Raw genomic sequence first — 16697 nt, 5'->3', positions numbered from 1 at the left:
ACTCGTTGCTTTTTTCGGCTCCATTTTCCCTGAAAAGGTCTGTCCTCAGGCCTGCAAGCACTCCTACACTATAGTAGAGTCTTTGGTAGGGTCTGAGACATTTCCAACAGGAAGAGGAAGACACAGTTTGTACTCACAGGACGTGTAAAAATCTGTATCACATAGGTGGATCCAGAGGTACTGAGGGAGCTGGCCCATGTCATTGCAAGGGCACTCTGTCATCACTGAGGTGAAATGGTGACTGGGAGAAGGTCTCAGTGGCTAGAAAAAGTAATTATCGTCTTTGTGAAGGGCAAAAGGAGGATTTGGAGAATTACACAACCTCAGTTTGCAGGAAAGCTATGTAATGAATCCCAGTGGAAGGCATTTCCAGATACATGAAGGACATCGAGGTGCCAGGGAGCAGCCGGCATGGAGTCAGCAAGGGCATACTGTGCCTGGCAACCAAACTGCAAGAACGGGCTGCCCAGACAGGTGTGGGAATTTCCATCCTTGATGATATTTAACCTTGGTTCAGCAAACCCCTAAACAACCCAAATCTAACTGGATCTGAGCAGTGAACACACTTTATGCAGCAGCTTGGACTACATGACTTCAGGCATTCCCTTCCTACCTAAATTGTTCTATGATCCTGTGTTTCCACATGACTGTCAGCTGAAACCAGTATCTCATACACTGAAAAATGCATTCCTATTGTGGGTTATGGTAACAGGCTGCAAACAAAAATGGGAAAACAAACGACCATGATTTATTTATACTATGTGCTTCTCTTTACTTCAGTGGTTTTCAAGATATTCAGATATGCAGGCCTCTAGAAAATTTCCAGGGGCCATGAAGACTGCTTTAGTCACCATAATCCCTCTGGTTATGGGTGGTTTTTCTTAATTGCTTTTCAGGGATCCAGTAAAAGTAGCTCGTTGACATGTGAGGATAATAGACTAGCAGATAAATAACACTGCAGCAGCACAACCAGCTGGACATGACAACTGCATATCACAACATGTGACTCATGTCAAAGTAATTTCTGAAATTTGTGTTTATATTGCACTGAAACAAAGAAAAAAGATTTTCAAGTATGGATGGAAACCAGAATAATGTCATAAAGGTCACTTCCAGACAGAAAAGTTAAGATTTTCACATCATCAGGTTTTTCATTCTTCATCCCACCAACCAGCTTGACTCTTTTCTAAATCTCAGGGGCTGCCCTCTCAAAATTACCAATTTATGAAATAATATTTAGGATAAATATAACAATGCATGCCAACAATGCCAAGACATTCTGCTTAGTCCTGATTTTTCATCTAACAATACTCGAGCCGTTACATGACTAACACTTCACAGACTGGCATTCCCCTTGAGAAAAGGTTCAGTGAACACAACACAGCTACAGACTCTTGCTTCAAGTCATTCCCTTTTGACAGTGACAAACAGCAATGAAAAAGACTGCAAAATAGGGGTAACATCAGTGAAATGAAAGGTAAAATTGCTAACTCCAGTTTACCTTGTTGAGGAGGGAAATTTCACCCTTACTTTCTCTCTGGTACAGAAGAAAGCTGCATCTGATTAGGCACTCAGCTACAATGCTTAGTAATTCCTGCTGATCCTTCAGAGGGACATCTGAAGTCATTATAGTATATCTGTACAGCTGTGTTAAAACAAACAGCTCACAAAGAATGTAATTTTCAAACATTTACAACTGATGCCTCAAGTTCCTTTCCTGTAGTTCTTTACTTGAAATCTTCAATCTGTCCTTCCTTTCCTTTCACTCCAGTGGAAAGGCTCTTGCCAAGGACTCTAACAAGCCTTTTCCTGAGAAATCTCAAGATCTTTTCCTGATCCTCATCCATTATGACTTTTCTGCTGTGTTGATCATATCTTATTTGACACTTTATTCACATTGGGCTTCTGTGACATGTCATCTCCTGATTCAGCATGTACTTCTTACCACCCCCAGTATCCTTTTCAGCAGCATCTGTTTTTCACCAATTCTTTTGCCTCTTACGTACTTCCCCCTCCTATTTGGCTCAAATGTCAGGGGGAGCAGAAAGGTCAAGCTAATGATAACAAGCTTAAAACATTTTTCAAGTCATAAATAATACAGATGAACATTCAGCTTCAAGAGTAAATAATGCACCTTTAACTCCAAAAAAAGAGATATATTTTTACATAGAATTCATAAACTAACAGAAGTCATGCATTTCTTAGAAAATTTATTGAAGTGAAAAACATAGAATGGTTTGGGTTGGAAGGACCCTAAAGATCACCCAGTTCCAACTCCCCTGCCATGGGCAGGGACACCTTCCACCAGACCAGGCTGCTCAGAGCCTCATCCAGCCTGGCCTTGAACACTTCCAGGGATGGTGCATTCACAGCTTCTCTGGGCAACTTGTTCTGTGCCTCACTACACTCTACATAAAGAATTTCTTCATAACATCTAATCTAAATCTCTCTCTTTTTAGTTTAAAACTGTTTCCCCTTGTCCAGTCACTACCCCCCCAGGCACAGAAGTCACTCTCCCTAATATACAATTTAAAAAGCATTACATTTGTCAGCTGACTGAGAATGATCTAGACACTATGGATCAGGAACAGGCAAATCAATCCAGTCATCATATTCCAAATTACGAAAACGGATTAACCAGAAAAGAGCATTTCTTAATCTTCTCAGTCTAAAACTATTTAGTAACTATCAATGGAGAAAATGAAGCAACTATAGTTTCCTTACACATTTTCTGAAGAAGGAGAGTGAAAACTTTATGTGCATAGACAGCACAGGACCAAAAGGCTTGTCAAACAAAAGATATATCAAGCGGATAGTTTTATACCATGTTTAAGTAAGAATTTACTACAAGAAATTTGTGGAAAAACTGGTAGCAGAAGAATAAAGTAGTAAAAGAATAAACACTATTTAAAGAAATGAAACATACTGGACGTATTTACTACAAGAAATGTGGAAAAACTGGTAGCAGAAGAATAAAGTAGTAAAAGAATAAACACTATTTAAAGAAATGAAACATACTGGATGTATGGCTTTTAGGTTTTAAGACAGTGTATGATTTTTAAAATGTATCAGAATATCACCTTTCCTAAATCTATAGTATAACTAAGTCTACAGTGTAACTAATGCTATAGCTAAAGCACCTGTCCTGTATACAAACCAGTACTACATGATAATTTGGATCAATTACTTCCAATTTGCATATTTTATTAAATATAAGTCTGTAAGTACAACTGTAAAATGCATTTTATGTACATGTTACATATCCATGCTTTGAAAAATCAGATGCAGGATATAATTATAATAGCATATATTATTGTATTGTATATACTGTAATAGCACAGCTTTATGTGGCTGTGCTATTATATACTCCTGAATTTCTGAAAACTAAGAACACGACACAATCAAGTTTCTGCATTTCATTGTATAAGATATTATTAGCATTATTATTAGTGCTGGTTTTATTATTATTATTATTAGTAGTAGTAGTATTACGCTATTGTTAAAATGTTATTATTGTTTGGGAGTTTTTTCATGCTCTTTGCAGAGACTGTATCTGAAATTGAAACTTTTAAAGCAAGGATAGTGGCTTGAGGCTCTCATCCTCACCAGGATGAGATTTATCAGCTGACAAAGCCATCAAGGCAGCGTGCTGCTGGCTGCAGGCCAATTCCCCCAGTACACATCACCGTCTGGTGTGTAAGTTAATAGCAGTCTGGATTTGCATCCTGCCCACTTCTCAGCCAGCTCTCCTCTTCCCCTGCAGCCACATCTTTAACAAGGAACTGTAATGAGATCTGGCCACCTGACACAGTAAGCCTCCTCTAACACAGCTTTGTTTTAAAACTTTCATGTTTACTACATTGCAGGTGTTGGGGATGAAACTTAATATACAATCAATGAAGTCAGTAAGCCAAAAATATGCTGAAGTATCTATCTACCTGACAGAATGTGTGGTTGTACTTACTTTTGAGGATGGATTCCTCAAATAAAACCAGATGCCTACACATTCCAAATATATTTCCCCTCTTGCAATCAAACAGTTAAAAATCAATATTTAACATACTCATTACAACAACTGCTACAGAATTGGGCTTTCAAATATCCCATCTTTGGTACCAAGAATGATGCTCTATAATGCACGGGTTTGATGTATAACACCAAATGCCATACTTATCAATTACCAGTGTACCATATTTAATTAATTACCTGCTCAAAGCCAGGCTGTGTCGCTGATATTCTCAAACTGCTTTAGAACTGCTATTTAGTTACCTTTGTGAACATGTGGGTCAAGTCAGAAAACAAATATCATCATCCAAAAGCTGAGATTCTGTGGATTTACCAAGGTTTTACCACAAAAATCTTGATAAGGCTCTTTAACTTATGTAACACCTGAAAACTTATTTCTTTATGTTGAATTTTTGATAGAAGATTTTATCAGCTTTTAATTTTTATCAGCTGCAATTTTTAATATTGCTGTACCTTTAAAACCAAGTTAATTCAGGCAGTTACTTGGGTCCTCATGCAGGAAAAATTCAGATAAAAACTTATGACAGTCGAGAAATCATCCTGTCATAACACCACATAAATATTTTGAAGGTGTAATCTAAGAATCAGTCAGAACTAGAGAGTATGTTGGAAAATCATCTCAATATACCAATGGGACAGTACCCTATTAAAAGGTATACTGCAGTTTAAGACACTGATTTGGAGAAGATTCTAAACTCAAATCAACTTTGAAGGCTTTAAAATAACTTCTAGCACTGGCAGGTATATTTTAGAAGCTGAAATGTGAAATTTCAACAATTTAACCTCCTGGGAACTTGTATCTTTATAAAAAAGTATATTCATGGTTCAGATATTTGTGGCAGCAACCCAAAAAAGGCAAAGTATAGCATTAAAAACATCTATTTTAACTAAACTCCTACTGGCCTCCAGAAATATGACTTGTACTCTTAATTATTTCCTTACTTAGCATATGCCGGAGCCACCCAGTACGGATTTTCCTCCGCTTCCTTTGCGTGACGTAGAATGGCTTCTCGAGGATTGCTGTCATCTGTCTTGTCCAGGGCAATGTTCTTGACTATATATGATGACAGGGTGACCCCGTGAGTCCCAACACGGCCACCACGACCTGTGGCATGAAGAGAAAAGTACTTAAGAAATATGCAGAGCCTGCAACGGTGACCTGATACAAAGGGGTTATTCAATGCTATAGGAAGGGTTTAACTTAGGGCTGCATTCAGGTGGGTGTTTTACTGACTATGTAACTCAAAGTAAGCCATTGTAATTACTAATTTTTTGCAGGCAAGCACTCCAATGAGACATCAATGTCTTAAAGTGCTGGACACTGCCCATACATCTACGGAGTAGAGTCACCACCCAAAAAATGCAAATCCAAATGAATGTAGAACCAAAACATGATGGCCTCTTTGTCATACAACAGCTCAAAATTATTATGACTAGATTACCTGCTCCTGCTACTGGAGGTTCAGGTTTGTGAGACTTCATGGGGTCCAACCTATCCTTCTCCAGCTGTTTCCTCGTGCTTCGTTGTCGTGGTTCACGGAACATTGGAAGTGCATGGGCTGAAGGGTCACAGTTTGGACAAAATGAAATGTTAGAAATTCCATTTATTTTTTAACATTCTAAATACAAAGAGTTGGATTCTTCCTTGCAATGGAAGAGATGTCGGGAGCAGTAATACCATACCCAAACAGTGGTTTACTGAGCTGTATTTTCAGACATTTCTTTCTGCTGAATTTTTAGCAGATGAAAACAGTCAGATATCAGGGTTCCTACAAGCAGGAGCCGCTCATGTGAAATACTGTTATGTATATTTCATTCATACCTCTGTCAACATTAGCATTGTGCGACCAATCAGTTACTCTCTTCTAAACTTCCCATGTTTCTTCAGCTTTCTCATATTCCAAGAGCACAACAAGGCGCTTGATACATTCTTGGATATGAGAAAGAGTGGAGCAGAAACCCCTCAATGATTCCAAATGTAACTTTATGCACATGAAGTCACAATCATGTTCTTAAATAATACGATTAATCACAATTGGAAAAATAACATAACTGTGAAAGCCTGGCTAAATTGTCAGGATTTAGAACTTCTATTTCCTCATAAAAGTGTTATCTTGAGTCACAGTAATGCCTTTGATCCACTCAGACAAGAGAGTACTTTGTCAGCAACAAAGAAACACCACGTAAATGGGCATGGCTTTCTTGCAGAGAGGCTTAGATGTCACATGCAGGTGTGCTCATTGCTGCTGTTTCCCCAAACTTGGGAAATTGTGTAGCAGTCAAATGATCCAATGAAGACAAAAAATAACCAAACAAATCCTAAATTTAGGAAGATCATCTCTGTACTGAATTTAAAAAAACATCAGGTAGCATTCAGGCACTTATCAGCTTGAGTTTTCAGCTTATTTCTGTAAGCCTGTTCAGTTTATTAGACTGAATGAAGTCACAGCAGATCTTTGGAAACAAATGTTTAAGTTTTATTTTTGCAGATTTCATTAAGTATGAAATGCCAGGGACAATTTTCTGGCAGGCACTAAGCTTGATCAGTTTCCACAGAGCATCTGAGGTGACTAACACACAGATCCAAGCCTTTGCCATTTGTGGAGTCAAGGTTGTCTAAGGGAAAACCATGCTGTGTATTCCTATGTTTTAAAAGTGACACTTAATCCCTTAAAACAACATTCCTGCATTTTAAGTAGCCATTACAGGCAATCCTGATATTAAAGAGCAACAAGAAATCTGATCGGGAAAAAAAACTGAAAGAAAAAAAGGGGGGAAAAAAGAGAAGAAAAAATGGGTCAGTTCACTTTGCAAAAGCACTTCAGAGATCTTCAGGTCTTCCCAGTTCTATCTGTAAACTTAGACATCTAACCTCTGAAAAGATTCCAAAATATGCAAAAAAATTAAAAATTTGCTGAGGAAATCCTTACAACGTTTTTCTGCATTGATGCATATGGAAGCATCTTTGTTTAGTTTCAAAATTACGTGGAAGAAACAGCTAATCAGCTAAAACTCAGTGATAAAAACCGAAAAATTTGCATAACTGGGACCTACATCTTTCAATGACATTTATAAATGCCACTGAACACACAAGTTCCACTGGATTTTAAGCAGAATTTGTTTTAAAAAATCACAGAAGTTCTTTAGAATATAAACACTAATTACAGTGCACACAAATCATTACAATGAAGGATGCATTAAGAGCACCCAATGAGGAACAATATCCCTGATCCTTGGTAGTTGCTACTTAAATTTAAGGTCCCAAAAACTGGAGCTGGGCATCTGTAGCAGTAAGGTAGGTGGAGACAGCTGCGGATGGAAAATGCCCAAGATGGGAACCTGGAACCAAAGTGCCTTGATATGGGTCTAGTTACCAAGACTGCCCCAACTTCTTCATTCTAAACCTCTTCATGCTTATTATGCTGCCAAACAACTTGTTTGTTTTATAGAGAAATGGCTTTAGTATGTGTAAAACCAAGACTACTAGAAATCAGAACTGCACACCCTGGAACTGGAAGAGGATGAAGAGAAGCAGGACACCACAACCCGTGACTGTTCTCATTTCACGTGAGAAAACACTACACAGGACAGTGCTCATGGGGATGGTCAAGATCTCTCAGTTAATTCCCTCATTCCATTGTAAAATCTGTCACTGGGAAAAAGCAGATCATTGAACATTCTATACTAGCAATGATAACTATTTCTTATGTGTCAGTGATCCCTACTGCAAACATAAGTGCTCAAAAATCCCCGAGGCTAAGGATAGTTAAGCTATTTTAAACCCTGTATAATAACTTCAGTAAATTATAAATTTTGAAAAATAATTGGCTATTTGTTCAAGACCTATCTCCCATCTCTGATTTTGTCACTGGTACTGCAAAGGGGCAAAATTCTTCCTAAACCCATCTACATTGCACAATTAAGTTATGGAAAACTAAAGCTGTAAAAATGTTCCAAAATTTTTGAGGCTTTCAGGAGCACCACAATCAATAAACCAACCATTATTAACAACTTTACAGAGCACACAGATTAGATATACCTTTCTGTTTCTGCAACGCTATAAAAAATTTGTATGAAGCACCAATATATGACACCAGTGATCAGTGCTCAATGAAAGACTGGTTTTTAGAGGAAAAAAAATAAAGCTAAACAATCTGAAAATAATTTCAAACCTAAGAATGAGCTAAGGATTCTACTACAAAGATATGTTTAAATTTCTTACGTGTTATAATGTAATCCTGCGTGAGAGTCTCTGCTTGTCTCTCTTTTCGTTTTGTTTTGACCACACATAATTTTGCTCCCCTAGGAGGAAACAGAACAGTTCAGTTAGTCTGTTTATACCAAACAGAAACCAGTTTTTATTCAAGACAGTCTCAACAAAATTATACAGCACTCTAAATATTCATGAATGTATCTTTGCCTGTTCATGCTCATGTGAAGGAGGGTAGGGAGATTACAGTGTTTCTGTTACAGAGCAGTTTATATGACATGCAGAAATAAGGATGGAAGATTCATTTCACACTTCATTTGTCCACAGTACTTTAGTGTGCACATTGGAAGTGCTGCTCTCCAAACTTGGGCACTCATGTGCTCCTGATATAATTCTTCCTAGGCAGCAGAGTTGGCCATTATCTAACCAGAGGTGCCTGTAACACTGAGGCAGGAAAGACTGCATAAGCCTGGCTGCATCAAGATTGATTTAAACCAGTGGTATTTACCTCCTGATGGTAAATACCAGGAAATAAACCAGGCACAAAACTGCGCTAGGACTCTGTGGTCCAAAAAACGATGCCCAACACCCATGTTCTCTAAACTGCCAAAATCAGAAAAATAAAACTTATTTCTGATAATCTTGTACATTTTCACACGGAAGCGCCCAGGTAACAGTAAATATCCAGAAAACATTAACTCAGTTTGGTTTTGGATGGCAGCAAACCACATACATAGGAAGAACACTTTATTTATTCCAGTCAGTATCAATGAATTGTACATTTCCTCCTGGCTGACAGGAAGGAACAATGCCCCACTTCTCCAGCCAATTCAGATGGCATAAGAAAATTAATCACAAAACAAGTATTTATAGGCCCTCTACTTAGGCCCTCTTCATCCTAGGTTGACAAGTCACTGTCTGATAAATCAGTACCACCTTTCCCTTAGATGTACAGACAAAATTCTTGTGTGATAAATGAGGGGGTGAAGAAGACTAAAAGAAAGGTGATGATGTATTTCCTTGCTTTGCACATTGTCAAATTGGGTCTTCCAGCATTAGTTCATTAGCACTGAAGTCTGATGTTTCTAAACAAGATATTTACTTCAGGAGGAAAATATGCATTAAGAAACCTGAATGCAATACAAAAACCTGAATACAATAAATACCGACTCAGTACCACTTCCTTGGCAACCTCCAACAGTCAGGATGAAAGGTTCATGCAATTAAAAAATGAAAGCACTTGTAAATTCAGGTAGGGTAGAACAGCCAGCATACTGCAAAAGGAAAAGCCCAGTGGGAAAAGTGCCACTCTTCATAAGCAAACATTTTAGGATATTTTTTTCTCTTTCTACTGCTGCTGAATAAGTAGAACTCTGCAAAAAAAATGTTACCAAACCAGTTCTACTCATTTCTTAGTATAATCAATGAATCACAGAATCAGGGTAAATTTGATGAAAAAACCCCACAATAAATCATAATTACGTACCTCTGGCTTTTGACAGGATCATAGTACACTTTGGCTAAACCATTTCCAGTACCAACCATGATCTGGTTCAGCTTGGGATGCCAAAGGCAACGCACAACACTCTGAAATACAGTGAGATATTGACAGTGAGTTGGTCACTCATCTGAATCTTAGAATTAATATTCACATTGTCAAAGAAAGCATCACATTGGAGCAGGATCAAGCTTCGACATATGAAGGAGCATGTGAATACGTGAATGAATAATGCCAGAGTAGAATACAATATAAAAGGAGTGACAACACCAGCATGTAGGCAGTGAAGGAAGTAAAAATTGGAGACAGTGTGATAACTAGTGGTTTCTACAGAAGATTTACTGCCAGGATCTTCATGGGCACAATAAAAATGGAAAGTTAAAGAGGGATTTGAAGGAGAACAATTAAGTGCTTCAGATAAGATATAGCGATTCAGGCCCTCATGACTTTTGTACTCGTATTTTTAATTCTTAATTCTTCCACTTCATTCATCACTTTATTTGTTTTTTCCCTTCTTGTCATACACTGTTGACCTTTTCACTTGCTGACTGCAGGAATGGAAGAGATGCTGATTTTCACTTATGCTTCTTTCTTCCCCACAACACTAAGAACTTCGTATTTGAAGCCAGTGTCTCACAGTACTGTCACCCTTCTGGTCAGCAGGGAAACTCATTTTCAGACATTAAGAGTATTGTTCTACATGTGACTTTGAATCTCCATGTGAGTACTGTTCTCAGTCTGATTCAGCAGGACAGCACAGAAATTCTAAGACTCAAACTTCTGATTCCAGAGAGCCAAAGTGGGAACAATCTACCACAAAGGACAACATATCTCATCAAAAACACAAAAGAAAGTATCTATTTTTGACACACAGTAATGCCTTAAATGGATATTGTCCAAGGCTGAAGTTGGTTTGTGCCACTTATGTAACAAATGTATCCAGAGCTAGCAAGATGCATTATCTTGTTAGTATTTCACAGAACAATGCTCCCTTTTCTAGCCTTCCCTTTCTTCTCCCTCCAACTTCCCAGTGTATGTTCCATACTATTTCTGGTTTGGTCCAGCCTCCACTTTTTTTTATGCTAGCAGACACATAACATTAAAAATATTGAAAAAATTCTGAAGCCCATTCAGCCGTTATGAATCAGAACTTCATTTTACCACAATATGATGCATGGCACTCTCCTAAGCTGTTTTTTCTGCTTTGTATTCTCTTTTAGGAAGAAATACTGAGTGGGATGAAGTTTCATTAATCAAACAGCCAGTCTTTACAAGGCTCCCCAGCAAAGCATCCTCCTACATACACACAACATACAACATTACACTTCCCCATTTACTTGCAGATACAAATAAACTTGGTTTGCTTTTTAAAAGAAAACTACAAAACAACATTTTTAGAGGTAAACCTGAAGTACACAATACAGAGTTGCTAATAAGTTGTTGGATTTAAGTAAGAGTCTTACATATTGTTATGTAATGCTCAAAATGCTAAAGTAATTCTAAAACACCAGACCTAGTAACAAATACTGAAGGTCAAAGGTGGGTGGCCTTTTCTTTTATTAATATTTATTGCATGTGGTTAGCCAGCCTTTTAAAACTCTGTAGTTAATGTGGTTCTCCACTTTCTTCTGTCAAGTAAATGTATTTTATAGCATGGTAGTGGATACCAGCCAACAAAAACAAGCCTGAGACAGTGTGGCTCAGCACTGATGGGGTTTGCTGAGTTTCTAACTTGTCAAACATGCACAGCACACTTAAAACCACCATGGCACGTGCTACAGAGCAGGCAAAAGAAACTGCCATTAAATGTAGCCCTGTAAATCTTTTGAAACCATAAAACGTTCCCAGAATATAATTTGTTAAAAACTAAACAAACTCAAGTTTTGAACATGCAAGTAATTTTATCAATCCACTGGTATATAAACCTACTTTATAAGAAATAATAAAAATTACTTCTGTGGTTTTTAGATTATTTTAGAAACTGACAATTCTTCAAAAATACCAAAATACTGAATCCCTGAACTATATCCTAAAAAAATTTTCCAATCATTTAATCCTAAAGAAGTCAAAATTCTAAATAACTGTACAACAAAGGGATGATTGTTGGCTAGGTCTTAATACTGGGAGAGAAGGGTAAGGAGAATCTTTATCACACAAAAATAATTAACACTTAAAGAACATTTATTCTTTGATGCCTCTAACTTCTCAACTGCTTCCACCTAGAATAACTCAGGTCATCATCTTAATCACTGGAAATGCTAAATATCAAATTTCCTGTCAAAGAAGGTCCTACCTCCCCCAGGCAAGTAAGTATGTTAATTGCAGATAAAGAACTGTTTTCCTGCCTTTGCCTATGAGCGCATGTAGGTAGGTACCCATCTACTGATACTGAATTTTTCACAGCTCTAGAATGGTTGTGCTTGGAAGAGAGCTCTGGAGATGATGAATTCAACCATCCTTCTCCAAGCATGGTCAGGTACTACAGACAGCTCAGGATATCACCCTGTTTGTTTCTTAATGCTTCCCAGGATGGAAACTTGACAGCCTCTTTCAGCAACCTGTTTCAATGTACAACCAGCCCTACTATAAAAACAATCTAAAAACCACAAACTGCAAGTAATTTTCTTCCATTTAAAACAAGAAAAACCTATGTAGATTCTGAAAGTAATAAAATGTCAGGTCATAGCTCAGCAAATGGAAAATGACTTGTAACAAAGAAGAATGATAAAATGCAGAATGCATCATTACACAAACATCTTCAACATTTGAAAAAATTACTTCTGTGATGGCTGAATGTTTTGGACACTATGCTTTTGGAGCATGAAGTCCTGGAAGCCTGTCATAAAAAATCCTGAAAATAATTTTTCCACAGACTGATGGCCAACTTTTTGATTATAAGAAAATTACAAAAGATAATTACTAGTAATGATTTGAAAGTTGTTTTTCATTTTTGCTATGGCAAAAGCATTAAGTTCTTCAAATTAAATAACTCTGAAAAGCCTTTGGCAATGTCTATTCATACACAAACACAGTAGCTTGCATTGGGAAATACTGGGAAAACACTGCAAAAATATTTTTGTGAAGACAGGGAAAATATTAAAAATATTACCCAAAAGAGAAACATTGCAAGTTTACCCTCTTGTTTCTCACTGTGAAAGAGGTTAGAATAGATTCAGTGGGTGGCTGTCGCTGTCTGTAGGCAGTTCTGGGGTGGCTCCCAAATAGTCTCACCCCTGTCAGTCTGTTCTCAGCTCTGTACTTCCCTTTGAGTCATGTGAACAGAGCTGTTGCTGCAGGTAAACAGTAAACAACACCAAATAATTTTTCTGTCAGGTTATTCTCCATCTAAGTGAGCTCACTAGGCAACTACACATACAGCTTTTCTGATACTGAACAAGTAATAGTGCTTTGACAAGAGTTAACAGCAGTGTCTCTAAATGAGAAACTGAAGCCTCATTTTCTGTAACACAGAATGGGACACTTACTCTGGCCTAGGAATACAGCCCTGTGTTTAACAGGCACTGTGAAGAGTAACTGAAGCAGATTTGTCAGCAAGCAAAAGCTAATTACCTCAACTGAAACTTTCCAGAGTACTTGGGCAACACCCTGACAGGAGTAAACAACACAGAGAGGGCATTTTACAAGGTCAGCAAGAAAAGATTTAAATGATTTGTGGCATAGGAGTGGAAAATTTACCCCCTAAGATGAAACTATGAAGATGGTAAGGTCATGAAAATTACAGACTGATGTCAAGGACTGGAAGAATTTTCCTGGATTATTGCTTATAAAGATGGTTTGAGACTGCAGCAGGAAAGGCAAAATTCAGTGACCACACTTCAGATAAAAACACATAGTTTTAGAGAGCGGATAGAGCTGATCCAGGAAGGGAAGTAGAGTCTCAGAGGGGTCAGTACAGGACAGGCAGGAAGGTTAATTACTTCTAGCAAGAGGGACTATGAATGGTTAGAGATCACACACTGGCAGTGATTATCTGGATGGTGAATAGCTTTGGAGAGGATGTGCTGTGATAAAATATAAAAAGAGAAAGACCATAAATGCATTAATTAATGCTGCATCATGCAGCAAGTATTCCCAGTTCCTGTGAATTACAGAGTACATACAGTCTTCACATAAATGTTACATCTTAAACCTAAAAGATTTTTCTAAAGCACTTCAGAGCCTGAGCAGTCACTTAATCTTATTAGTATCTTTTGAACCTACCAAATGGTTGCTTATAATGAGGTTGCTCATTATGTAACAAAATAACAAGAACATACATAAAGAATGTCTCTTGAAAGCATTATTCACCTCTATCCTCCTTCACTCTGCCGCAAAAGATTAAGGGAAGATTCAGGTTTCTGTCCATCACTGTCTTCTTGAATTCCTAGACTGACATTTTACATGTCTGTGAGCTGATCTTGTACAAAAGCATTGATTGGTTTTTATTTGGTGCATTTCAGCTGAGATTCAACAACATCTCACTAACTTTTTATGTAAACAAGCCCCATGATAACAGTTAATCCTTTTCTGTTAGCAAAATTTCATGAAACAGGCATGTATGTGTGTATGCATAATGGGGGTCATAATTGCAACCAGACTGGCATGATAATAATTTCACCATTTTCCAAAATATTCCAAGAACTTTTATATTTTGGACATAAATAGGAATCACCACACACTTCTAGAGCACTTAGGTCAACAGGACTATATTCTCTCCTTGCTACTGCAAAATGAAAAATAAATTAGAGGGGTCCTATTTTACAGTGATGTTTTAACTTCTTTTCCTTCCTTCAGGAGGTCTTAGTGCTTCTCAGTCAGGCACTGTTTTCTTTGGAAACTACGCTTTCTCCCTAAAGGCAGTTAAGTTTTAACGTTAAGTACCATGCAGTTATCTTTGAAAATGAACGTTTCATGTAAAGTGTATTTTCAGATAACTCATGATAATGTATCAGCTTTTTCAAGTTCATTACTAAATCTTCTCCTGTCATGCAGGTAAGAGGGAAGGCAAACGTGCTTCCATATCAGCTATGCACTCTTGGAATAAACATTTTCCATTTTTCTTTCTATTCACTTCAGGTACACATTTTCACTCTTCCCTGGCTGTTCTTGACTTTTGACTGGCTTAAACATTTACTCCAAAACACCAGATATGACTAATGAGTTAAGAGCAGCTATCAGATGTTTAGGCAAAGTCCACTGAATTATTGTCTCCTGCTATGGCTGTTAGTGCAACTATTTAAATGAAAACACTAACAACAAATCTGCTTTGCAGACTACATCTATCTGCTTCCATCCCTACACTAAACTACCCTGAGAAACTGGAAATCTCTACTAAATGATTCTGACATAGAGCTAATATTCATACTTTCCCTGTGCTGAATGTGCAGTCAACATTCCACCTATAAACAGAAAATCAAAAGTGATCTACCAAATACCCACTAGGAAAAAATACTCCTAATTTAAGATAAATACTGAAAATGGAAAGGAAGCATGCTAATCCTAGGTTTTCACACATCTCTAACCTATGAAACAAGAATTCATGAGCATTTGATATTTCTTTAAAAGCCTTACACTTTAGATGAAGTTCAGTAACTCCATGGTGAAGCTGCTGATGTTTTGACAGTTGTTGGGAAATCAGGTGCAAGTAAGAGAGCGTAGGCTTCGCTCTCAGCTAGCACAAGCCTTTCACAGACTGGCAGGCTTTTCTCCTGTGAATTGCCTACAGTCAAAAATTCTTAAATCAACAGAAATGAATGCAAAAGCAATCCATTATCTCCTACTTTGCTATTGGCAAGGTCAGAAAACGAGAGATTAAATGTTCCAGCACGTTGGTAGAAGACAATAAACACCCACGGAGGGAAGTGAAGAGTTTAGGTGGGACTTGTTTCATCAAACTTAACATGTCTACACTTTTAATCTTTGGAGATCTATTCTTTGAATGTCTACAAATGTCTCCCTTTAAAGTTAACAGAGAGAAATAAGCATTTTACAGTGGACTTCTGCTAACCTATTTGAGAGGTCTATTTTAGGATGGGATAAAATCACAGTCTGAATATGTTTATTTTTCTCTGTTGATTAGAAAAGGAGCCTAGGGTGACTGGATCAGCTGTAGACATCTATATTTGGTCAGGTGAATCCCTACAGCCTACAGTGGCCAAAATAGCTATAAAAGAAAAACAGAAAACTAATGAGGATCCGTACTAGAGCCTGTTGTGCTACTTAGATGAAACTCCACTGTTGAAGATAAAGAATCCTGGTACCCATATTGAATAGTACTAGTGCAGAAAGGATACAGTAGACACAAACTTCTAAAACTGCCCAACAAATCTTGAAAACCTTAGCTTCAAAGATCAGGTGTAGCTCTGGAGATACTTAAAAACTGAATAGAGGTTAAACAGAAAAAATTGTATATTTGCCTTTGTTGCTTACCCCTTCCCTAACCTACAATCCAATAAATAATTCCTCAGAATCTGTTCTGAAGCTACACAATAAAAAAAGTGAAAGCAGGAGCTGCTGACCTAAGAAAATATTTTCGGTCAGGAGCAGAAAAACCTAAACAAACCTTCTCTCTTTCCCATGTGAAAGCTTTGCTTCAGTGGCTGTGACGGTATGTGATGGGCTCTGTTTGAACAGCACTGCTTGGATTCGCTGCACTTGGCTGTCCAGGCAGTCAGATGAGGGACATGTCAGCAGCAAACATGTAAAATGACATTCTGACCGTGGCCGAGGATTCCGTAAGGACAGGTGACCCCAGCCATTGCTAAGTGGGGCTGTTCTGACTGAACTGAGTCCTTATCTTAAATGCAATCACTACAAATTCCAGTCTTTCTGAAAGAAGCCTTGTCTGTCAAAATCAGCGCAAGCATGCATGCAACTAGTTTATTTAGCACATCTATTCTGTCCTTTCTCCTATAAAACTGCCCTACATACTTACAGTGAAGAACCACTTGCAATATCTGTTGC

At 37.7% G+C, this 16697-nt stretch overlaps 1 protein-coding gene across 1 annotated transcript in view; it reads right to left on the bottom strand.

Moving 5' to 3' along the window:
- WDR70 (WD repeat domain 70) overlaps positions 1 to 16697 on the bottom strand; it is a 124772-nt gene that overhangs the window by 3219 nt on the left and 104856 nt on the right. Inside the window, exons 14-17 of the mRNA XM_063179659.1 lie at positions 9723 to 9823; positions 8249 to 8328; positions 5469 to 5585; positions 4969 to 5131 (exon numbers count right to left, since the gene is read on the bottom strand). Of these exons, the coding sequence (XP_063035729.1) occupies positions 4969 to 5131; positions 5469 to 5585; positions 8249 to 8328; positions 9723 to 9823 (461 nt within the window). The remainder of the gene's footprint in view (positions 1 to 4968; positions 5132 to 5468; positions 5586 to 8248; positions 8329 to 9722; positions 9824 to 16697) is intronic.

The sequence above is a fragment of the Melospiza melodia genome, chromosome Z (genome assembly GCF_035770615.1).
Source record: "Melospiza melodia melodia isolate bMelMel2 chromosome Z, bMelMel2.pri, whole genome shotgun sequence".
NCBI classification, from domain to species: domain Eukaryota; kingdom Metazoa; phylum Chordata; class Aves; order Passeriformes; family Passerellidae; genus Melospiza; species Melospiza melodia.
Note: the sequence above shows the minus strand (reverse complement) of the source record. Positions and strands in the feature narration are given on the sequence as shown.